General features: G+C 63.8%; 1 protein-coding gene across 1 annotated transcript; it reads left to right on the top strand.

The window, feature by feature from the left end:
• Window positions 1-785: 785 nt before the first annotated feature.
• On the top strand, window positions 786-24,332 carry USP43 (ubiquitin specific peptidase 43). Its single transcript, XM_055795116.1, has 16 exons — window positions 786-964; window positions 7,860-8,289; window positions 11,953-12,093; window positions 15,722-15,822; window positions 17,297-17,389; window positions 17,710-17,845; window positions 17,935-18,058; window positions 18,700-18,862; window positions 18,966-19,077; window positions 20,108-20,211; window positions 20,548-20,625; window positions 20,722-20,851; window positions 20,999-21,347; window positions 21,840-21,998; window positions 22,820-22,957; window positions 23,032-24,332. Exons 1-16 carry the CDS (start codon window positions 786-788, stop codon window positions 23,730-23,732), a joined length of 3,138 nt encoding a protein of 1,045 aa, XP_055651091.1. The 3' UTR covers window positions 23,733-24,332.
• Window positions 24,333-24,422: the final 90 nt, after the last annotated feature.

Below are 24,422 nucleotides of genomic sequence, written 5' to 3'. Positions count from 1 at the left end.
AATTACCATAAAGCGCTGGGGAGGGTCAGTGGCCCACTCTTGCCAAGGCAAAGGGAGCTGATGTCCATCCTGTCGTATCAGCAAAAGCAAAGGGGTGTCGCTAGCAGAAGGCATGTTTGCATACCTGTTGCATACACTCCCGACATCTCTGCCCCTGCATCTACTGAATTCTCATCAGCAGGAGGAGCAGCCAGGGGCAGGACAGAAATGCGTGGGCGCCACGGTGGCACCAAGCTCCCTTAAGCTGTGTTGATGGATGCCAGCGATGTTAAAGTGGAGTTAAATTCTGGTCCCTGTGGGCCTGTGGGAGGGGATGGAGGGAATGTCAGTGAAAGTCAGGCATGTGCTGGGTTTTGGAAATGGCTTTATGATCCTTATTGTTGGGGAGGGGAAGGAAAGTTATGTTAAAACAGACCAGCGATGGCTGACTCTGGCAAAACGGTCATCGGCTTTACGGCATTGGGCCGGGAGATGGGAGACCAGGTTTCTAGCTGTTACCATTAACACACAGCACAATGCTGGGATCAGAGCCTCTTACCACCAAGAATGTGGCTTCCAACCAGCCCTCTGATGCCATTCCCCCTCTGCGAGCTGCTTCCTCCTGGGCTCAGGCCACCGCTGACATACAGCCCCGCAGAAAGGCTCGCAGCACCCTTCTTGCTTTTCTGTCCTCGGCACAAAAGCTTCACCGTAAGGGGTTTTAACATGCTAGCATCTGAAGTTAATTTTTTGTTGTTGTTGATTTGCACATCCCTCAGTACCTCGGGGCATCTGCTTGTGTGGAAATGGATAGCTCAGTGCTCGTCCCAGCAGGAGCCCGAACACAAGCTGGGCTGGGCAGCTGCGCAGGAGAGGAGGAGCCCAGCCCCGGGCTCAATGTGGGTGACAAGTCCCTGGGGAACTCGGTGTACTCGGAGATTGCCAAGAAAGGTCACAGCACGGACATCTTGCTGGAGATTGCAGGGCAAAGCCATCGTAGTGTCACAGCTCTAAACAATGGGATTTTGAGCAAAGGTTGGCAGGAGGCACCCCTGGGTCTGTTGGCGCTGAGCAAGGCATCTCTGCTGGCTCCCTGGGGCTCGGACCGCTGCCCTGCGCGATTCCCAAGCAGTCTGGACTTCGTAGGTCCTCTAAGGGCTTGCTCAGGTGCATCCTGACCTCTTCCCCCAGTTACCTGGGCTCTCCTCTGCCAGGTAGCGGGGTGCTGAGGGAATGACAGCATTTGGCTCGGCTCTCCTCCAGCAGCCTCCAGGCCAGCTGGGCCGGGCGCTGGGGCTTGGCAGAGCCTGAGGCAGGGCGGCATTGCCAGCCCTCTGGAGAAGGTGCTCCTTTTCTGCGGTGTCTCAGCATCTCCGGCCAGCCAGGCCGTGGATTGCTGGGAGACCCGTGAGGAATTCCAGCGGTGCCTGGCCACAAGCGATGGCTTTATGGAGAGCCTTGCCGAGCGCTGTGTCCGTGCCCTGCCCTGTGGGGGTGGCTGGGGTCTCGGCTTGTGTGAGCTCCCCCGGGAAAGGGGGAGACTGCTGCAGCCTGTTACAGCCTCCAGCTTCCTCATCCACCTGGATGCACCTTCCCTGGCCACTGGCTCTTCGCTGAGTTTCTGGAGACCCACTTAACATCAGACCTGAATCGGCTCCCCATCCCTCCTCGCCCATGTACCTCGCCCTGCAGCAAGCTGGGTTTCTGCCGGTGCTCCCCGGCCAGCCCTGTCCCCAGAAGGAGCAGGGGGTCCTGCCTCCCAGCACCAAACCAGTGCCTTCCCAGTCCCCCAGCAAAAAATGAGGTTCCCGGCTGAGCAAAGATGGAGTTTAATGGACATAGCTTTGCAAGATGGTTTTGTTTATCCTGGAGACAGGCAAGGTGGGAGGCTGGTTCCCACCCAAATCCTCTGAGCTCCCCCAGCCTGGCCGTGACACCTGGGAGAGCCCCGGGTGGTTTGCGCAGCACAAGCCCTGCTCACCGCCGCTGTATCGGGGCTCGGCTCTTCCCTTCCCACCCCCGGTTTCAGTGCCTGCTGCAGAGATCACATCATCTTAGGTCAGAGGGGATAATGGGTGAAAAGAGCCCGGAGATACCTGCTCAGTGAAGCAGCCAGGAACCATACATATGCATTAAAAACAAAGCAAAATTGCTGCAAATAAAGTGCAGGAGTTCCTGCAGCTCAGGGTTATCTGCTGGCCTTTCATGTTCAAAACCGATGGAGCATGTTCATTGCTATTCATCAGCACGATGCGAGATCCCTGGAACAGCAGCGTTTACCTGCCTTGATGCTATTCCTCCTCAAACATACTCCCAAAAAAAGGCAGGACCCATGCATCTTTAATAGGGTACTAAATAACTTAGTTTGCTATCTATAATTTAATTATAGTCTGAGAAGCTGAATAAGGAGGTGTCTTCTGCACGGGGAAGCTTTCTCTTTCTGCCTTGAGTCATAACCTTGTGTGTCACCATTCGATGGGGGGTTGCTGGAGATTCTGTAATCATCCTCCCCATAACGATGCGATCAGATAATCAGCCCTATTTCACCAGCAGACCGGCGTTACAAATTTCCTTGGGACTTCAAGAATCTCTTAAAAACCACCGCAGGCTTCGCTCGCCCTAGCTCACGCCCAGAAAGCTCTTGCCATTTACCTAAGCCTGCAAAGCCCTGCACCGAGACTGCCACCCCAATCTGCCCGGTGCAGGCAGAGGGATGGGTGGCAGGACAGGCAGCAGTGCAGGCAGTGGGACGGGCAGCAGTGTGGGCAGCAGGACAGGCAGCAGTGCAGGCAGTGGGACGAGCAGCAGTATGGGCAGCGGGACAGGCAGCAGTGTGGGCAGCAGGATGGGCAGCGGTGCGGGCAGTGGGATGAGCAGCAGTATGGGCAGTGGGACAGGCAGCAGTGTAGGCAGCAGGATGGGCAGCGGTGCGGGCAGTGGGACAGGCAGCAGTGTGGGCAGTGGGATGGGCAACAGTGGGCAGTGGGATGGGCAGTGGTGTGGGCAGCAGTGTGGGCAGCGGGATGGGCAGTGGTGTGGGCAGCAGTGTGGGCAGCGGGACAGGCAGCAGTGTGGGCAGCGGGATGGGCAGCGGTGTGGGCAGCGGGATGGGCAGCAGTGTGGGCAGCAGCCAGACCATGCTGATTCTCCGGGACCCACCTTGTCTCCCCCCCAGCTCACCCTCACCTGCCCGCAGGGCGCGAGCCCCGGCCGCAGCAGGGGGCTGTTGAAAGCATGTTTCCACTCCGCCACACAGATGTTCCCAGCCCGTGCCAAGAGAGCGGGAGAGGCTTAATAAAGAAAACATTGTCCTATGGCAAGGCCCAGTGAGCATGTACGAAGTTTTCCCTTTTTTCTTATTGTCATTGTGATTTGGCAGCATGAAAATGGATCTCCGCTGGGCCTGAATCAGCTCAGATATATTCAGGATTTTTTTCCTGCGCTCATCCTAATACCCAAGTGCCTCTCTAGTGTAGAGACTCTTGCCCAGCCAGAGGAGACTCTTCTAGTGCTGTCCTGTCACCGCGTCTCCCTAATCAAACCAAAACTGTCCTTGTTTTTATATTCATCCCAGCCGTCTGGTGTCCAAGGCACCAGGACAGTTCATGCCATAACAAAGAATTTTCCATGATAGCAAGCAAGCATTTTCCCCCCTCTCTTTGCATTTGATGTTTAGATTTTCCCCACCCCAAATTTGCTCCAAAGTCTAAGCCTGGTACAGAGAAACCAGCAGCTTGGAAGGCAGAAGCTGGAGACAGGCAAGAGATCCCAAAAAAGGCATTTTAGGGAAAAAGTGCTGACGCAACCCAGCGCTGCCGGCATGCTGCAGCGCCAATAAATATTTGATTTAGCCTGAATAGGAAGGCACCGCGTTCAGAATGATTTGAAGAGGGAAGATTGTAAATACGGTATTATTGAAAGGAAGGTGAGCACAGCGAGCATTCCTGGCGCTCACTCCAGTGTGCGAATTGCTTTGGATCGGAATAACGTGGCGTTACCTGTCAACAAGGTATTGCTGCCTGCTGCCGGAGCCGGGCTGTGCTGCCGCCAACCTGCGCCCCACTGCTGGGAAAGGCGCTGCTACATCAAAATCCGAGCAGAGTTTAAAGTCGCTGGCTGACGTGTGCTGTTAATATTCCCTATGCGTAGTGTTGTGGGGGGCAGCTGGCGATCGGAGAGGCTCTCGATGCTATTTAGCTGCCACACTTTGTTGCAGGTTGCTGGGGTCCCCAGGAGAGCCGCTTTCAGGATCTAATACTTTCTAATTCTGGCAGGTCTGGGTTTTTTTTTTTTTGACTTCACGCTATTTCACTGTCGCATTTGAGATTTTCCCTTTCATGTGTTCATCAAGTCTCGCCTCCTATCCATCCCCTCCTCACAAACACCGGTTTCTGATCCGACTCTCTCAATCAGGCTCCTGCCTCTGAGTTTCTGGCTCCCCTCGCTTTTTCTTTAAGTCTTTTTCTTGCTTTCATTATCAAGTTGCTTTGGATTTCTGGTTCCACTTAATTCAACATTAAGCCCTGCTCGGATTCCCTCTCTCACTCCCACCACTGCTGTTTTGGCTCATGTGGGATGCTGCCGGGCTTGAGTGTCCAGCCAAAACCAACTAGGGAGAAACAACAAGTACTTTTCTTTACAGTGAGCCAGGAGCTTTCTAGATTCGATAAACTTCATTCTGCCCACACTGTGTGAAGCACAACCCGCCTTTGTTAAATAATTCAGATAGAAAAAATCCCTGTATCCTGATGCAAAAGCTTCAGTAGACTCCAGTTTCCATCTCCTAGGGCTCTGCAGCAGGATGGTGAAGTAAGCAGGGCCATGGGGGTGGCTGGGGGTCCCAGGGAGCATGTGGGACTTTGCTTTATGGATTGTGACCTCTGTACAGAAGGGAGCCTAATTTAAGGATGCCTTTCCAAAAGGAGTAGTTTACATATTGGCTTTGTAAAGATGGATTTCACCGCACTCTGGCCAGGAGGATGCTGAGAAAAGAACTTGAACCATGGGTGCAGAGCCAGTTTGAGAGACAAACCACCAAGCACGGAGGTGTCTGTAGCTGGAGTTTCGGCTCACCATTGATGCCGTTCCCTGACTGCCTGAGACAGTGAGACCCCCCTGCAGCGCCAGCAGCTTTCCTCAGCCAGGCTAGAGCAGCAAGTCAACATGGTGCAGAGGGGTTTCTCCAGGGCCAGATCCTGCCTGGGGCTGCTGCACTGCATCCCAGCAGCCTGCCCACTCCGAGCACTGCCAAGCACTGCCAAGCCCAGGAGCGGATCCCCCAGGGCACAGGAGGGTCCACCCCATCCCACCAGGCAGGGCTGCATCCCCCCTTCATTCCCATCTCACTGGGAGGAGAGGAAAGACCGAGTGCCCAGGCTGGTCCCAGGGTGGCAGCCCCCCAGGATGATCTGCACAGCTTCTAGAAGGGGGCTGCTTCCCCAGGAGGCCTGGCAGGGGGGGTGGGGGGGCCTCCTACCAACGCCAGGCTCTCAGGGGACATCCCACAGCCATCAGGGCTGGCTGCGGTCAGGAGGAAAACTTCAGCTGGGCTCAGTCTCCTCTCCTCTCTGAGTCAGCAGCTCCTGAACCCGCCAGCACCCTGGGCCACCTGTCCCCAGAGGATGTGCGGGCAGCTGCTCTGCCTCCATCTGCTCAGCATCGCCAGGCCATGATGGATTTTGTCTGAGATCACGTCTGGCCCCAGCGGCAGCACACAGCCCTTTGCCTGTGCCTGCCTGCTGCCTCTCTGCCACCCACCACACTGACGGCCACCAGCCTGGCGTCCCCTGGGGAGGTCCCGTCTCCCTGCCACCACCTTGCTCGAACTCACACCCACAGCGCAGGGACACGCTGTGCCGTGGGGACAAGGGATCATGACATCCCACAGCACCTCCTGGCCCTTCCTCCGTCATTTTGCCCCATCTCTTCTGACCCCGCATCACCACCAGCTGCACCCAGGACAGTGCTTGCAGCATGTCCCCATGCCTGGGGTGCTCGTGGGTGCCCCATTCCTCTGCAGGGCAGGGCAGGCAGTGAGGAGGCTGCCTGGCACAGCAGACCCTTCCCCAGGACACAGGGAGATGCTGCTGGAGGCTGCCAAGACCTGCAGAGATGGAAGAGCACCCGCAGCACCCACAGGCAAGCTCAGCCCCCCAGGGACCCCCTCCCCAGCTCAGCATCAGCCTCAGGAGCTCCCTGGGGAGAGAAGAGCCACTCAGCTGCAATGGGGCCACTGCCACCCCCCTGCCCTGCAGCAAGGTGACACTGAGTGGCACCCCTGCCTGGCAGAGGGACCTCCTGCCTACTCTGTCCCTTGCCAGCCCCTTGGCCCTGACAAAGGACGACGGCAGCTGCCTGAGGTGTGCCTGGGCTGGCCGGCTCACAGGGCAGCCCTGCTGCCTCCAGTCCCCACTCGGGGCTGTCTCAGCGCCTTGTGGAGCCACCAGAGCAGCCCTGGGCCAGAGTCAGTGTCAGGGCTGCTGGTAGAGGCGAGTGGGTCCCAGCCCCACGCGGCCACACTGGGTTGGGGGATTTAAGTCTCCTGCAGCTGTTTGAAGCGCAACGTGCTGCTGCTGGGTTGCAATTGAGCGGAGGGTGATTTGCTGCAGAAACAGCCAGGCCCACTGCAGCCCCCTTCCCTGTGCCGGCATGGTGCCATGGGACGGATCCAGCTGGACCAGGGGGCTGATCCGGCTGAAAACCACCTGTAAAAACCACGGTGGGTTTCCTCTGTGGTGGAGAGCAGGTCACTGACCTGGTGGCCTCGGCCATCCTGCCTCCCTCGCGGCCACGCTGCACAGGGAGGGCTCCGGGGCTGGTCCCTACAGCTGGGAGCCAGGCTTTGCCGGCCCCCAAACCAGCACCCACACAGGGTGCCAGCCAGTGCGGGGTGGGCAGGAGGTGGCCAAAGCCTCTGGGCTCTGCCAGTGCTGGGCTGGCCACCCTCGTTTTGTGGCTCTGTGGGGAGGGAGCCACGTTACGTCCCAAAATATCAGTGTGGTGGGCACAGAGGTGACGTTGTCCCCCTGTGCCAGCTAAGAGCACCCAGAGGTGCAGGACAGGGGCACTACACAGTGACGCTGTGACACCCTGGGGCGATGCTGAGGGCAGCACCAGTGGGCATGGCTGGGACTACTGGGAAAGCCCCGGGGTGGTGCTGGGGGCAGATGGGGTATCCCACGGTGATGCTGGGGGTGGCAGGCAGGTATACCCCAGGGTGATACTGGCAGCAGGTGGGGGGTACCCTGGTATGATGCTGGGGGCAGGTGGGGGTGCCCTGGGATGATGGTGGGGGCAGATGGAGGGTACCCCGGGGTGATGCTGGGGGGGCAGGCAGGGTATCCCACGGTGATGCTGGGGGAAACAGGTGGGTGTACCCCAAGGTGAAGCTGGGGGCAGGCAGGGGTGCCCCGGGGTGATGCTGGGGGCAGCAGGTGGGTGTACCCCAGCGCGATACTGGGGGCAGGCAGGGGTACCCTGTGGTGATGCTGGGGGCGGCAGGCGGGGGCACCCCGCGGTGATGCTGGGGACGCCGGGGTTCGGCCGGCTCTGCCGCCCGCGGCAGCAGCTCCCCGCTCCCTCCTCCTCCTCCTCCTCCTCCTCCCGCTCCCTTCCCTCTCCCAGAGCCAGCCCGGCCGGGGGAGGAGCCGGCCGCGCACAAAACCTCCCGCCCGGCCCCGCCGGCCCCCGCACCGGCACCGGCACCGGCGGCGGGGGGTGCCCAGCGCCCGCCCGGGGCCATGCGCGCCGCCGCGGGGCCGGGGCCGGGGGCGGGCGGCGGCCGCCGGGGGCCATGAGCGCGGCGGGGGGGGGGCGGCGGCGGCGGCCCGGGGCGGCGGCGGGGCGGCGGGGGGAGCCCGGCGGGGCGGCCGCGGGGGGCGGCGGGGGGCGGGCGGCGGCGGCGGGCGCTGCGCTCGCTGGGCAGCCTGGCCGGGCGGCTGCTCCGCACCTGGGCGCGCCTGGCCGGGGGCCGCGGGAGGCGCCGCGCCGCCCCGGAGGACGACGAGGGGGGGTTCCGGGGCGGGGGGGGGCGGCGGCGGGGAGCGGCGGCGGCGGCGGCCCGGCGGGGCGGCCCCGGGGGGCGGCGGGGAGCGGCCGCCGGGCGCGCAGGGGCTGCGGAACCACGGCAACACCTGCTTCATGAACGCGGTGGTGCAGTGCCTGAGCAACACGGCGCCGCTGGCCGAGTTCCTGGCGCTGGGCCGGTACCGCGCCCGCGGGGCGCGCGCCGAGGTCACCCACCGCCTGGCCGCGCTCGTCCGCGCCCTCTGGACCCGCGACTACACGCCGCAGCTCTCCGCCGAGTTCAAGGTACGGCCCCGCCGCCCCGACGGCAACCCCGCCCGCCGAGCCCACCGATACCCCTCACGGGCATCCACCTGCCTGCAGAGCCCACCAGCATCCCCGCCCCAAGAACCCACCGGTACCCCCCACCGGCATCCCATCCCCAAGAACCCACCGGTACCCCCCCACCGGCATCCCCCCACCCGCAGAGCCCACCGGCATCCCCCCACCCGCAGAGCCCACCAGCATCCCAAGCCCCAAAAACCCACCGGTACCCCCCACTGGCATCCCCCCGGCTGCAGAGCCCACCAATACCCCCCACCAGCACCCACTAGTACCCCCCACCGGCATCCAACTGCCTGCAGAGCTCACCAGCATCCCTGCCCCAAGAACCCACTGGTACCCCCCACCAGCATGCCCCTGCCTGCACAGCCCACTGGTACCCCCCACCAGCACCCACTGCCATCCTCCCACCCACAGAGCCCACTGGTACTCCACAGCAGGACCCACTGGCATCCCAGCCCCAAGAACCCACCGGTACCCCCCACTGGCACTTACCAGCATCCCCCTGCCTGCAGAGCCCACCAGTACCCCCCACCAGCATCCTCCCACCTGCAGAGCCCACCAGTACCCCCCACCAGCATCCACCTGCTTGCAGAGCCCACTGGCATCTCAGCCCCAAGAACCCATCAGTAGCCCCCACCAGCACCCACTGGCACCCCTACCCACCCGGCACCCCCCAACGGCATCCCACTGCCCACAGCACCCCCTGGCACCCCCCACTGACATCCCCCTGCCCACCTGCAGCACTCTCTGGCATCCTCTGCCTATGAATCCCCACGGCACCCCTTCCCACAGCCCCCACGGGCACCCCCACCTGCCCTCAACACCCACTGGCACCCCCTGCTCACATCACCTTGCCCTGCCAGACACCCCCAGCCCTACTGCCGTCACCCACCTCTGCCTGGGCAGCCTTCACCTGCTCTGACCTCCCTGGGCAGGCAAGACCCCCACCCCAGCCCCCCACAGAGCCATAAGGATGGGCAGGTGCTGCCCGTGCGGGTGGGTAGGGCAGGATGGTGCCCTGGGCACCCAGTTCAGTGGCCTCAGGCCCTGTCACTGGGTGCGTCACACCCGTGCTGGGTGCCACACAGCGCGCTGTGGCCCTGCGCCCAGCCTGGGGACAAGGACAGGGTATCGGGCACAGGGCAGTGCTTTGAGCCTGGCATCACAGCTCCCCGCGCAGGGACACGGGTCTGCGGGTGACATTTCAGCGGGGACCTGCTGCTGCAGGTAACTTTGCAAAGTGCACGGAGGAGCTGCTGGGAAGCCAGGCCCCATCCCGGGTCAGGGCTCCTGGTGGTGCTGCCGGCACCTGTGGCATGGGCAGGGGCTGGGGTACCCACTGCTGTGCCCCCCTTTCCCAGGGGACCTGCCTGGGGGGTGGCAGCACCCACCCCACGGGGACTGCCAGGGTGCACTGGGCGCTCCTGCAGGAGCTCACTGCCTTTAATTTCCTCATAGCAAAGTAACGAGCCCTGGCAGTGCAGGGCACGGGGCTGCTTTGCCCTCTGCTCCCGAACACACACATTCCTTAGGCCCAGAGAAAAAAAAAAAACAACCCAAAACCAAACAAAGCTTCCAGCCTTCACTTTGAATTACCTCCCTCCGGGTGGTTATCTGCATCTTCCATGAATTTCCACTTTTTTTTTTTTTTTAAATATATCAGCCTACATAAGATTTTTAAAATAAGAGCTGAGTTTGCAGCTCTTTCCGCTTGAAGCTCATCCGTGGTGGCCTTGCTCCCTCTGCTTGTACCAGGATGCTTGTGCTCTGGGAGCAGGGCTAGTGTGTGATGGGGCTGGGGGAGATATGGGCTCAGGGTGTTAGCTGGTGATGCTGGAGGTCTGATCCCTGCCCAGCTGGTCCCGTTTAACTGTGCTGGTTAAAAGCAGCATGGATGGTTAGGGTTAAACAGCATCAGCTGGTTGAAATCCACATAGCTGGTTGGGGTTTCTCACTCCTCGTGCAGGGCTTGGGACTGAGATCCTAAAATTGTCCTTTCCTGTCTCTGAGCAGCTACTGTTGGCCGAGGCTTGAAGATGAGTCCTTGGGGACCCCCAGCTCTGCCTTCCTGGGTGCTCTCTGGGCACCCTCCCTGGGTTCCCTGCCGGGAGTGGGATTCCCAGCCCCATGCCGCCTGCATTTTGGGGTCAGGGACTCACCCTGGCTCACACCGCTCCCCCGGGAGCTGTTGACGCAGCTCTCACGGGTGGGTGGCATCTGCTGGCAGCACATACCCACAGCTGAGCCCCCCTGGGGCCACCTGAAACCCAGGCATGTAGCCCTGCTGGGACCTTGGCTAACTTGGCTGAGGAGCCAGCTTCAGCACTGGCTCGGTGGCCTGATGACATGCCGGTGGGCTCATCCTTCCCGGGCACCACTTCAGCCCCATGGCATTCCCAGCCCTGCTGTGGTCACCACAGCCCCTGGTGAGGGGGGAGCCCCCTGTAAGGGCATTACAGCGCTTACCTGGCAGGAAAATTAATGCTGATAAGCCAAAATGCTGTGGCGTGGCCGGTGGCTTGGTGGGGGGCCAGGGCAGTGGGACCTGATCCAGGCACGGGTGAAGTTGTGGGGCGGGGGATGCTGCGGCGAGTGGCACGGGGACCTGGGCTTCAGGGCAGGGTGCCCGCAGGGAGCATGCGGTGGTTTCATCAGCCTGTGGCTGCCCCAGGCCTGATTCCTGGGCTGTGCACGGAGCTGCACGTCCCAGGGTGGAGGCAAGGGGAGGGGGAGGTGGGGGGATGCTGCGGGGAGCCCAGTGAGCACCTCCCTGCAGAGCCAGGGGGAGGAGAGGTGGGGAGCAGAAGGCAGCCCTGGGTAGGGGCAGCTGGCAGGGCTTTGGGTGCAGGGAGAGAGCCTGGCAGGTCTGGCAGCACCCCCTCCCCAGCACTGCCCTCAGCGGGGGCTGGTGGGAACCCCCAGCATGTGGCTCCATCAGGGACATCCCTGGTCTCCCTCCCCGCTCACCTGCTGTGCTTCAGTCAGAGGGTGCTGAGTGCCAGGCTCTGCTGGGCTGAGCATCCCCAGTTCTGGGATGCAGGAGGTTTGCTCAGGGGCTTCCCTTCTGCCGCTTTTGCTTGACTGTATGAACATCCCTTGTCTCTTCTAGGGCCTTTGGTGGCTGGGCTGGTGCTGCCAGCATTGCCTGCCCGGGGGGGGGCTGCGGCATGGGGGAGGCACTAGGCTGGCTGCTGGTGGGGGGGCAAAGGGCAGGCAGGGCCTGGGGGGAGCTGCTGCCGGCTGGAGCATCCCCACGCTGGGCATTACGCCGCGTGCACAGGGCAGGTGACACTGGTGGGTGCCTCTGGGCTGGGCTTCCCTGTGTGGGCTGTGTTCCCTGTCCCCTCACCTGCAGCAAGCTGTCCCCCTCCAGCCTCATCCCGGCAGCTGAGGGCTGAGACACCACATTGATGGGCCACCGAGCTGCTGCTCGGCCATGTGTGCCCGTGTCCCCGCTGCTCCGCTGTCCCCGTGTGGCCACAGTGTCCCTGCAGAGGCAAGATGAGGGCAGATGCTGTTTGGGTTGGGATGGGTTTTTACGATGGATGCTAATGAACTGGCCGTTCGTTAGTGCCGAGTATGTATGGCCCAAGGCTCAGCGCCCACCCTGCCCATCTCTTGCAGAACATCGTCTCCAAGCACAGCTCTCAGTTTCGGGGCAACGCGCAGCACGATGCCCTCGAGTTCCTGCTCTGGCTGCTGGACCGCATGCACGAGGACCTGGGTGCCGCCTCCCCTGCCCTGCAGGCCCGTGTCCCCGAGGAGGTGGGTGGCCCCGGCCGGGGTGGCAGCACACCCTGGCTCATGGTGGGTGTCTGTGCCACATCTGGAACCGAAGAAGCCGTGATGCCCTGGGAGGGAGTGTGCTGGGCTTGTCCCCCCAACCCGCTACGGGATGGCAATGCGGGTGATGTGGTTTGGCTGGTGTGTGGGCAGGGCGGTGGTGGGATCTGGGTGCTGCGGGGCTGGGCACGGTGCTTGGGGTGCTGGGAGAGTGGGGGTGTCGGCAGGGGCCCATCCAATGGAGCACCCCGTTTCTGGTGGGCACCCTGGTTCTTGGTGTTGCTCAGTCAGGAGGAGATCTGGTTCCCCGGTCCCTCCCCACCTCCAGCTAAGCCCGCTGTAATTACAGCACAGCGGCTTTGCTGCTGGCAAAACGAGTAATTAAGTCTCCTTCCGTCCATCTGCGCTCGCGGCATCACCCTGGCCCTGCCTGCTGGCTGCCTGCCCGCCGGGGCGCTGCCTGTTGCAGCGGATGGGTTTGTGCAGCCGGCGTCTGTCGCGTTGGCTCGGCACAGCAGCGTGCTGCCCCTGCTTCAGGGTGATGTCCGTCTTGGGCACGGGGGTCCTGGGAACAGCTTCATCCTCCTTGTCCCCAGCTTGGGGCATTGCGGCTGTGGCTGGGGGGGCAGGTTGGGGTCCCTGCAAGCAGCACCTGCCCAGCCACCAGCCTCGCGTGGGCATGGCTCTGTCCCAGGTGGGAGAGTTTGGCTGTGGTGCCCATCTCCAAAGCCTCTGGGCTGGGGCAGCCCTGTGGCTTCCAGCCCTGCTTGCCCAGGGGACTGCAGCCATCCCTGCGCTGAGCTGAGCCATCCTCAGCCCTGCCCGCCTTTCCCTGGGCCACATAGATACCCCAGGCTGTTTGGGGGAGCCTGGCAGCGGGCAGCTCCCGTTGTTCGCTTGTGAAATGCGAGGTGCCAGTGTGTGCCATGGGCTGTGGCGTGACGCCGATGGTGCCCTCGGCTGCCTGCACGGCAGGTGGTGCGGTGGCAATGCCTGCAGCAGCTGCCTGGCTCTGGGGACAGGACCCTTTGTGTCCCCACTGCATCCTTGGTTTTGCTTGGCATCCTCCAGTCTTGGCTCCTTGTGGGGGATACCACCTGAGTGGTGCCTGTGCACCCATGTCCTTGGGGATGGGATGCCCAGTGGGGGCTGTGAGTCTATAAATTGCTTTGAAGTGTCTGGTGGGAGGTGGGCATGCATGTGCCTGCCCTGGTTTTGGGTAGCACGGGCTGGGGTAGGAGGGTTTGTGCAGATACTGAAGGATGGGGAGGAGGGGGATGGCTCCTGGCCAAGCCAGTGCCAAGGCTCAGCGACCAGGGGAGCTCAGCTGGTGGAAAGCAGAAGCTGAGGAGGTTGTAGCCGAGCAGGCTGCAGGGGTGGAAATACCTCCTGGATGTTTGATGGGTGCCCACAAGGTGTCTGCTGTGACACCCAGTGGGCTCTGAGGCTACTGAGGGAGGGACCAAGGCTTGGCTGCCAGGAGGGCTGGAGGAGGAGGAGGAGGTGGCATCCCCCTTGGCTTTTGGGGGTCACGTGGGACACACCCTGTCCAGGTCCCCTCTCTGCCACACCAGATGGACCCTGGCCCCGGGCAGGCCATAAGGACACGTCAGGCTCAGCAGGACTCAGTGCCAGCAGATGGCACGAGGAAAATCCACCTCCCATGAGCCAAATACCTCATTGATTTTCAGTCTCACTCACAGCAACACCAAAACTTCCCTGTCTTATCCCAAAATAGCCCAGTCCTTTCCCAAGCTACAGAGGCTCCCTTATGCAGCATCTCCTCTGCCGTCGGGCTCTGCGTGGCTGTAGCAGGTGGTGAAACCGGTGACTCCTGTCCTCTGTAAGCAGGGACGGGCGCTCCCCGCAGTTCCCAGGGCAGGAGGCTTTTCCTAACCAGGCAGGTCTGGCTGTGTAACATGGTTGTGTCCCAGTGTCCCCATTCCCTGTGGAGTGGAGCAGAGGACTTGGCTCTTGCTGGGGTCCCTGGGGCACATCTCACCTGCTGGAGCCAGTGCTGGAGTCCCCCAAATTTGAGAAAATCAGCCGCCTCTCCAGGCGGGGGTCCTGCCTTTCCTTGGGACAGAGGAAAGGATCCTGTGCCAGCCCTGGGAGCGAGCGGCAGGGACACGGGCAGCCTGCCGGCACCGTCCTCGGGGTCAGTCCCTGCCGAGAGCAGGGAGAGCAGAGGGTGTGCTTCAGTATCCCTGTGCACCAAGCAGGGGGCATGGAGAGAGGGCTCCCTTATTCGCCCACCCCGAGCAGTGTCCGGCCCGCAGAACAGCTGGATTCTCTTGGGGAAGGGGCCCTGGTGTTGCTCAGGGATGTGCCACGGGCTTGTGGGGACCCAGCTGTGGCTGCGGTGGCTCAGGGTGCCCGTGTGTCAGGCCCGGAGAGGGGTCGGGTGTTGGTGGTGTGGGAGGGGAGGTGGGCACCCCACTGCCCGGGGCTGAGCCAGGAGACGTGGTGACATGGGGAGGTGGTGGAGCAAGCACTCCCACCGCCTGCGCCGGACGTGTGGCCCCTGAAAGCCCAGCTCCGGGGCAGTTGGGGTGCTGGGTGCCATGCCTGGGCTCAGCGTGCCATGTACCGGGTGCCATGCCTGGGTTTGGCATGCTGGGGTGCCACGCTGGGGTGCTGTGCCTGGGCTTGACGTGCCAGGTGCCACGCCTGGGCATGTGGCTGGTAAAGGCACGGGGGAGACGGGCAGCACCGGGGCTGGTTTTCTGGGCGGCTCTGAGCCCCACGCTGGCCCAGCTGCCTGGGAGGGCATCGTGCCAGCCAAGGCTTTTTTTAGATCCCTGGTTCTGGTGATTTGCATGCGGTTAATTTGTGCCCAGTCCTGTTTGCCTCAGGCAGGTGCATGCATAGGAACGCGCACACTGGCTCCAGGGGCTAGTCTTGCAGGGACAGACAGACAGACACAGACACATGGACACTGCCCCCTGCACCATCCCACCCTTGCCCCAGCTCTCCCCACAGCACGGCTGCTCCCAGCACCCATGGGTGCCTTTGCCTGCACAGTGGGTGCCAGGGTGCTGTGGGCACCTCCCTGTCGGGGCTGCCCATGCTGCAGGGTGTGCCCGGGGGTACTGGGGCTCTTTGGGGGGGATGCTGTGGGGGACCAGCTTGCCCCCGCCCAAGCATTCCCCTGCTGGAGGGGCTGCTGCAGGCACCCAGCTGCCTTGCCCAGGACTTCCCTCCTGGAGGATTTCAGCCAGGGTGGACTGCGTTCCCAGCTCCAGTTCCTCGGTGTTCAGGAGCTGCAGTCGCCAGACTGCATTGGGTGGCCCTTGGGGGTCTTGCCACAGCAGACCCCCTGCCCATGGGCTGGTGCTGGGGCAGGGATGCGGGCAGGGGGATTAACCCTTAGCACCCCGTGTTGGCTGGTGGATGGGACATAGCCCAGGAGAAGGCATACAGGGAGCCCGGAGGGGACAGCAGTGCCGGGCTGGTGGGTGCCAGGCAGGGGGTCACTTTGGCATCACCTTCAGCCCATCCTGGTGCCGTGGGGACACCGAAGCTGGGCTTGGTTCACTGGCACATGTCCCCAGCCCCCACAGGACACCCTGGCACTGCACTCACCTGCCTTGTCTCTTTGCCCCCACAGCCCGGCGAGGACGGGGGCAGCGATGCCGGCAGCCCCTCGCCAGCCGCCCAGCATCCCGGTGGGCAGAGCTTCGTGCAGAGCCACTTCCAGGCCCAGTACAGGTGAGCGGGAGGGCTGGGACCTGCCCGGCCGGGGGCTTCGGCCTCCTGCCAGCTCCAGGCAGCACTGGGGGGGCTTCGCTGGTGGGTGGCCAGACCCTGTGAGCCCAGGGAAGGGATGAGCTGGGGAGCGTGTAGCCCTGCAGGGGGGCTCCAGCCAGCCAGCCCACCTAGCCCAGGCTTGGGAGCTGCTTCCCCCGCAGGTGGGGCAGCCACAGCGCTGGGTGAAATGCCGAGCAAGGGGGTTCAGGACATTTCTTAGTTTGATTCAATGCCAGCAAATATTTTTGTGAGTGCCAAGAAGGACACGGGGAGGGTCAGAGCCCGAATCCCTGCAGCAGTGAGTGGGGTGTCCTGCCCACTCCCCACCCCTGTTGCAGCCCTGGGGCTCCTGCCTTACGCCAGGAATGAGCCAGGAAGCTCCGGGAGCAGCACAGTTAGACGGAGCTGTGTTGGGTTGTGGGGTTGCAGCAGAGAGGGGGTGATGGGCTGGGTGACTTTTGGCTGGGCAGGGTGAGTTGGTTTATTAAGGACTGGTCCAGAGCAGGGTCTGAACTGCATCCCGGGAGTGGGTCCCCACATCTGGGTGATGGGACACCCCACGTGTTCATCTGGCTGGCACTCATGGGAGGCTTGGGTGGGCAGCGTCTGGCTACCCTGCCCCCATGCCACGGCATCGCAGGCGTGAGGGGACACTTCTGGCATCACAAGTCCTTCCTCCCTCAAGTAATCCCTCACCCTGTATGAAAAAAGACACTTGCACACCCTTCTGCGTGCCAGAGCTGTCTGTGTGCAAAAGGATTTATTGATTTGTGTGGCTGCTTCCCAGGGAGCTCAGTGGCTCTTTTAAGGTGACAGATAACAAGGGCTCAGGATTTTTATTTGTTTGTTGGTTTGTTTTTTTTAATTTATTTTCCCCCCTTTTTGTGGAATAAAAAGGAGGAAAAAAAAAAAAGAAAAATTAATTAAGAAGAAATAGGAGGTAAGGCGGTGGTTGACATTAAAATTTCGTTTAAACTGAGGTTTGGTGGAGCATCTCCTGTGGGATGCTGTGGGGGATGAGGAAGGGGTGGGAGAATGTGCTCCTCCCCGGTGGCCCATGCCCCCCAGCAGAGCGGATGCGTCCCCTCTTGCTGTCCCCAGGGCTCCCCTGGAGCTAGTGGCTGTGCCATGGCAGGGACTGGGTGGGCAGAGCCGGCAGCCCCTGGAAGGGTGCTGCTACCCCACCCCTGCCGGCAGGCTGGGAATGGGGGTACTGGGAGGGTGTTGTGGTGGGATAGGCTGTGGTGCTCTGCCCTGGCAGGAGCCTGCACAAACCCTGTGTGATGCTGGGGCCACCCAAGCCCCACGGGATGCAGCACTTGGGATGTGGTACCCAGGATGGGTGGTGCTGGTGGCAGGGCGCCGTAGCCCCAAGGTGCAGGTCTCTGAGGGTGCCATGCCCGCGCTGGTGACGCCCCCGGGCTGTGTTTCGCAGGTCCTCCCTGACGTGCCCTCACTGCCTGAAGCAGAGCAACACCTTCGACCCCTTCCTGTGCATCTCCCTGCCCATCCCGCTGCGCCAGACCAGGTGAGCCCAGCCCTGTGCCTCCCCAGCCGCTCGCCGGCGCGGCCAGCATCACGTCCGCTGCCTGGCGGGGCAGGGGGAAGGGCATGCCAACCAGGGTAATTTGCATATTTTGGGGTAAATCATTAACATGGGAAGTGGTGGCAGCATCGGGGATGGGTGACAGCTGCTGCCGCAGGAGCAGTGTCCAATGGGTGTTTGCTGTGGTGGCCACAGTGGGGCACGGGGTCCATCCAGCGCGGTCATGAGCGACGTCGGGCCTCAGCACAGCCCGTGACGGCTACCCCCGCTGAGGTGCGTGCGTGTCCCCGCGGTGTCCCCAGGGCTCTCAACGTCACTCTGGTGCTGCAATGTGAGCGCTGGCGGTTCGTGCGGGTGGGCTTGGCTGTACCCTTGCTCGGCACTGTGGCCCAGCTGCGGGAGATGGTGGCACGGGAGGGCTGCATCCCCCCGGAGCAGGTAACGGGGGGCTGGAGGGGAGGGGGGGGGGGAGCTGGGGGGCCGGGCCACCCCTTGGGGTGCTGAGGCCGCTGGGTGCTGTCCCGCAGGTGATCCTGGCCGAGGTGTCCCCGCGGGGCTTCCTGCGCTCCCTGGGTGACACAGAGGAGCTGGGTGCTGCGGGGCAGGGGGCGCCCCTGTACGCCTTCCAGCCGCCCCCTGCCCGCCGCGCAGGTACCGCCCCCCCGCCCCGATTGGCTGGTGCTGCCTGCCCACACCATTCGGATTGGTTGGGAGCGGCCTGGGGTGGGAGCTGTGCACGGGGATTGGTGGGAGGTGGGGGAGGCCCTCGCTGTGATTGGTGGCTGAGGTGTCCCCTGACTGGGGGAGGGGAGTGGTGTCGTGAGTGCTGGGATTGGTCAGGCACAGCTGCGCACCGCTGGGATTGGTGGGAAACTGAGCTCTTTAGCCGTGATTGGTTGGAGGCAGGCGTGCGCTGCCGTGATTGGTTGGAGGCAGGCGTGCGCTGCCGTGATTGGTTGGAGGCAGGCGTGCGCTGCCGTGATTGGTTGGAGGCAGGCGTGCGCTGCCGTGATTGGTTGGTGGTAGTCTGTTTCCCCCTCTCCCCTCCTGCCCGTGATTGGGCGGGCGGGGTGGTGCTCTGCTGTGATTGGCGGAGGCCATGCCCTGGGTGGTGGGAGGCCTGGGGGCAGTGCTGTGGGCGGGCAGGAGACCCCACACTGACACCGCTCTGCCTGGAGGACCCCACGCACTAATTAACTCCCGCACACTAATTAACACCCGCGCTAAACGAGAGCCCCTTAACTGCCCCCCGTCAGTGTGGGGGGCCGGGGCTCACCCTGCCCTGCCCGCAGGGTGCCCCCGCAGCCTGCCCGCCTCCCCCGGGACCCCCCAGCCCGAGGGGCAGCGCCTGGCGCCCGCGGCCGCCCGCTCCTCCGACTGCCTGCACCGCGGGGCGGCCGGCCGCATCCTGCTGCTGCTCTGCAACACGGCGGGCACCGGCCCCCAGCTCGCCAGGTACCCGCCCGCCCTGCCTGCGCGCTGCCCCCACTCCTGACGCCCCGGGGGGAGGGGGCTTGGGGGTGTCCCCCCTCAGCCGGCTGTCCCCTGCTGTCCCCAGGTTTGGGCCACCGCTGGTGCTGCGGGAGGAGCGGGGTGTCTCTTGGGAGCAGCTCCAGCACAGCATCCTGGCTCAGCTGCGGGCCCTGCTGCGGGGGGAGCTGCGGGCACAGGTGAGCTGGAGGTGGGGCACTGCTGTCCCCTCCCAGGGCATGCTCAGCTGGGGCTGCTGGCACCTGCTGCTATCACGGCTGTGGTGGTGATGGAGCCGTGGGTGGCCCTGGTGTCTCCATGGGTGGCCCTGGTGTCTCCATGGGTGGCCCTGGTCGAGCCATGGGTGGCCCTGGTCGAGCCATGGGTAGCAGTGGTGTCTCCATGGGTGGCCATGGTGGAGCCGTGGGTGGCCCTGGTCAAGCCATGGGTGGTCCTGGTGTCTCCATAGGTGGCCCTGGTCAAGCCCTGGGTAGCTGTGGTCTCTCCATGGGTGGCCCTGGTGTCTCCATGGGTGGCCATCGTGGAGCCCTGGGTGGCCCTGGTCGAGTCATGGGTGACTATGTGTGGAGCTGTGCTTGGCTGCAGGGTCACCGTGGTTGGCCAAGGTGGCACTGTGGGTGACTGTGGTGGCCCTAGGGGTGTGTGTGCTCTTGGTGTTGGTGGCTTATAGTCACTGTGGGTGGCCATGCTGTCCCAGTGGGTGGTCACATTCACACTGCAGGCAGCCAGTGCTGTCACAGTGGGCAGCCACAGTGTCACCGTGGGTGGCAGTGGTCTCCCTTTAGCTGGTCACCATGGGTGGCCACAGTGTATGGCTGTGGTGTCTGTGTGGGTGGTCTCATTGTCACTACAGGTAGGCAATGGTGTCACCATGGGTGGCCACAGCATCTCTATGGGTGGCCGCAGTGCCACCCAGCTCCCACCACAGAGCCTCCCCAGCACCCAGGTGCCACCATCCCACAGGCTCTGGTGTCCCTGTGCCGCTCCCTTGCCCCCCAGCCACACTGTGGCCAGCAGGACAGGTCATCCCCCAGCGCGGCATCCCCGTCCTGGGGGGAGTCCCCTGCCAGCCCAAACACAGGGATCAAAGAAACCTGATTTTTGGGGACATTTTTCTCCCATGTCACAAAGCACAGCTCCCCCCGGTGCTGCCGGAGGGCAGGGGGGCTCTGCCCCCCACCAGCCCCACAGCCCCCTCTCCCCTTGCAGGGCACGGGAGCCCTCTTCCGCATCCGCCTGGCCGGGGGCTCGCCCCCCTGCGCCTACCTGTCCCCGCAGGACCCCCGCCCTCTCTGCCACCCTGCCGTCGACAGGTAAGGGTGCTGCAGGGACAGGATTGTCCCCAGGATGTCTCCTCACCCCCCCGGGATGGCGAGTGGTGTTGCTGTGGCTGGTCACAGTGTCCCTGTGGGTGGCTGTGGTGTCACCATTGGTGGCCAAAGGTGTCCTTGTGGCTGGCCACAGTGTCACTGTGTGGCCAGTGGTGTCACTATGGGTGCTACCACACTCCCTGGGCACTGGGTCTCTGCTCTGGGTGCTGCGCTGGGGGGGGGGGTGGCTGTCCCTGCCTGCCGCTGGAGGCTGGCATGGAGGTGACCCCATGGAGACAGGGGGGTTTGGGGGCAACTCACCTCGTCCTTGCCCCCCAGAGCCCTGCAGCTGAGCGGGGCAGGTGGCCCTCCCCACGTGAAGCTGACAGTGGAGTGGGACATGAGCACCAAAGAGCGGTGAGTCCCTTGCACCCATGGCGGGGGCGCACCCCATCATCCAGGTCACCCTTCCTGATCCCCCGTGTCCTGTCACCCCCTGCCCCCTCCCCCAAGCCTTTTCGGCAACATCCAGGAGGAGGTGGTGCAGGACGCCGAGAGCGTGCGGCTGCAGCAGCAAGCGCACCGGCAGCAGCACAGCTGCACGCTGGATGAGTGCTTCCAGCTCTACACCAAGGAGGAGCAGGTACTGGGCGCTCTGCCCGCACCCCGCCTGCGCCCGGCAGATCCGCCGCGGCACGGTGGCTGTCGGTGCTTGTGGTGCCAGGGGGGCTTTGGAGGTGGCAGGGGGAGTGTTGGGGAGGGAGGTGGCCGTGGCATGTGGTGTCCCCAGCTGGCCCCGGATGATGCCTGGCGCTGCCCGCACTGCAAGGTGCCCCAGCAGGGCACGGTGAAGCTGAGCCTCTGGACGTTGCCTGACATCCTCATCATCCACCTCAAGCGCTTTCGCCAGGTGGCTGAGCACCGGCACAAACTCACCACACTGGTGAGGTTCCCCCTGCGGGGTCTCGACATGGCCCCCCATGTGGCACAGCGGGGCCAGGCCAGTGGGCAGCTGTTGGGGCGCTGGGCGCCCTGGCAGCCCCCCCTCTGCCTGCCCCCGAGCTGCCCCCGCGACTACCTCTACGACCTGTACGCCGTCTGCAACCACCACGGCAGCATGCAGGGCGGCCACTACACTGGTGAGCATGGGGGGCTCGGGGGGTGGGAGCAAGGTGGGGGACAGCCGGTGTGCTGTGGGGCAGGGTGTGGGGTTTGGGGGCACTGCAGGGGGTATGCCATGGGGTTTGGGGGCAAATCGTGCTGTGCCGTGGGGCATGGGGTGGGGCTTGGGGTTACTGCAAGGAGGTGTACCATGTGGAATGGCTTTGGGTTGGGGGACCCTGCACGGCTGTGGTGTGGGGCATGGCGTGGGGTCTGGGGGTGCTGCAGGGTGGTGTGCCATGGGGCATGGCACAGGGGGGCTGGGGAACAGGGGGCACAGGGTCCTGGTGCATCCATGCCGGGGCAGGCCTGGAACTGGGCTGTGCCCCCCAGCAGTGTCCTGCGCCCCCCAGGCTGCCCCTGCACTGTGGGGCTCATGCTACCCACTGCACCCTGGGGCTGGGGGTTACAGGGCAGAGCCCACGTCCCCCCCTCACTCCCTCTGTCTCCCCCTCACCTCCTGCCCCCAGCCTACTGCTGCAACGCCCTGGATGGGCAGTGGTACAGCTACGACGACAGCAGGGTGGAGGGGGTGCAGGAGGCGGAGGTGAGCACCCGCAGCGCCTACATCCTCTTCTACCAGCGCCGCAACGCCGTGCCCGCGTGGTCAGCCGGCAGCTCCGTCAGGGGTGAGTACCCCCACCTCCCTGCACCCCAAGGCCACGACCCCGGGCACGCATGGCACAGCCAAGTGCACATGTGCCCACAGAGCACCGTACACGCGCAGCAGAGCCAGATGCGTGTGCATTCAGCGCGTGTGCGCACAGAGCACAGCTGCACGCGTGCACAGTGTGGTGTGCAGACACAGCACTGATGCACATGCACTCAGCACAGCTGCATACACATGCAGACAGACATGCGTGCACAGCCATGCATGGGCTGTATGGCAGGAAGACATGTATGCACGCACACACAGCACAGCTGCGCATGCATGTACACCTTGCACGGGCAGTATGGCAGGCGCATACGCACACAGCATAGCTCCGTCTGCACATGTGCTCGTGCATGCCGGTGCATGTGGGCACACACAGCACAGCCAAACGCGCACACTTACAGACGCATGTGTGAGCAGTGTGGTAGGTGCACACGCACAGTCACTCACACGGCACGGCTGAGCGCATGCACATGCATGCAGTATGGTACATGCACGTGCTGCAGAGCGAAATGTGTTGCATTCAGCACATGCACACAGAGCACAGCTGCATGTACATGCACGTGGACACACATGCACACCTGCGCACGGGTGGTGCAGTGGGCAGGCACACGAACACAGAGCACAGCCGAGTGTGCACATGTGCACGCGCACAGTGTCACACACATACATGCCGCTGCTCACACATGCAGGAACAGGCACGCATGTGCTGTCACACACACGCTGACCACAAGGGTTGGGGGCACAGCAAGACCCCTCGCCCGCCCCACAGCCCAGCCCAGCTTCCCGCTCCCGCAGGCTCCACTGCCTCCTCGCTCTCGGATCACTGGCTGGCCCGCCTGGGTGGCAGCACGCGGGCCACCACGGCTCCGTGTCCCCCAGCCACCCCGCCGTCCCCACCTGGCACCCCCGATGCCCCGGCTGCCCCGGAGAAAGGTGATGCTGCGCTCCCACCCCAGCACCCCAGGGTGGCTCCCCGCCCCTCCCGCTTACCATGTTTTTAATTGTAGGTGGTTTCGATGCCAGACCCTTGGTGCGGGGTGTCCAGGGGCGCAGCCTCAGCGTCAAGCTCTCGCCGGCCAGTGCCCCCCGGGCCATTCCCCCACGCTGGTCCTTCGCCTGCAAGGAGCGTGGCCCACTGGGGGGGCCGGGGGGGCTGGTGGCCTACCTGGAGTCGGGGCGCCGGCCCCGCTGCACCCGCCGCTCCCTGCTCCCACTCGGCACAGGTGGGGAGAGCGGCCCTGACACCCCCCCAGCCCCCAGCCCTGCGCCAGCCAGCCCCCCGAAACAGCCTGGCAAGGGGCAGGAGGAGCCAGGCACCCCCCGAGCCCCCCGCCAGCCCCTCCGTGTGCCCATGCTGCGGCGAGCCGCCAGCGCTGGTGCTGAGGGGTCCCTGCGCCTGCCCCCCAAAAGCCAGAGCAGCCCAGGGCGGAGCGGGGAGGGGCCGGGGGGGGCTGCGCCACACTGGGCTGCCACGACCGGAGGGGGATGCGGGTGTCCCCCCAGTCCAGCTGTCCCCCAACCTGGTGGCCATGGCACGCTCGCAGAGCTCGGCCAGCCTGCCCCGGCGCCCCGAGGGGGGCCTGCAGCGCTCGGCCTCCCTGGGCAGGGGCGTAGGGGGGCCCCACCTGCCCACCCGGGGTCCCCCTGGAGCCACACTGCAGCGGGGACGGCAGCTGGCGGGGTCCCTGCGCCACCCGGCCGTGCCTGAGTCCAGCTTCTGAGCCACGGCCGGCGGGCATCCCCCCCCCCGGGGCAGCCCGAGCCATGGGGTCCTGAACTGGGGGCTCCCCAACTGGGGGCTTCTCAACGCAAGGGCCCCTGAAACGGGATGCCAAACAGGGGCGTCCCAAAGCAGGGTCATCCCGAACCTGGGGCACCCCGACCTGGGGGGCTTCCAAACCGGGGCATCCCCAAAGTGGAGGCATTCAGGTATCCTGAAGCTGGGTCATCCCAAACCAGAGGCTCCCACCCCAGGGGCATCCCAAACTGGGAGCATCCCAACGCAGGGGTATCCTGATCTGGGGGCTCCGAATCCAGGGGCACCCTGAGCCGGGGGGCATCCCCGTGCCCTTCCCGGGGAGCAGATGGGCTGGCACAGGCTCCCCGGCTCTGCGGCGTGAGAGTATTTATTGTACCAGGAGAGTTTTATTCAGAGACGCTTTTTGTTTTCTAAAAGGCGACTATTTTGGGGGGGCGGGCGGGACCCCCACACCAAGGTCTATGCAATACGCGATTCCTCCAGCCAGCTTTTGTACGTGGGGGCTCCTGCCCCACCGCCGGCGGTTTCTATTAAAGACACAAGAAAGGAGCCCATGCAGTGCCTGGGGGCAGCGTCGGTCCCAGGGGTTGGTGGTGGTCCCGGCACTGCGGTGTGTGCTGTGCCCTGGGAGGGTGGGGC

The sequence above is a fragment of the Falco peregrinus genome, chromosome 2, assembly GCF_023634155.1.
Source record: "Falco peregrinus isolate bFalPer1 chromosome 2, bFalPer1.pri, whole genome shotgun sequence".
NCBI lineage: Eukaryota > Metazoa > Chordata > Aves > Falconiformes > Falconidae > Falco > Falco peregrinus.
Note: the sequence above shows the minus strand (reverse complement) of the source record. Positions and strands in the feature narration are given on the sequence as shown.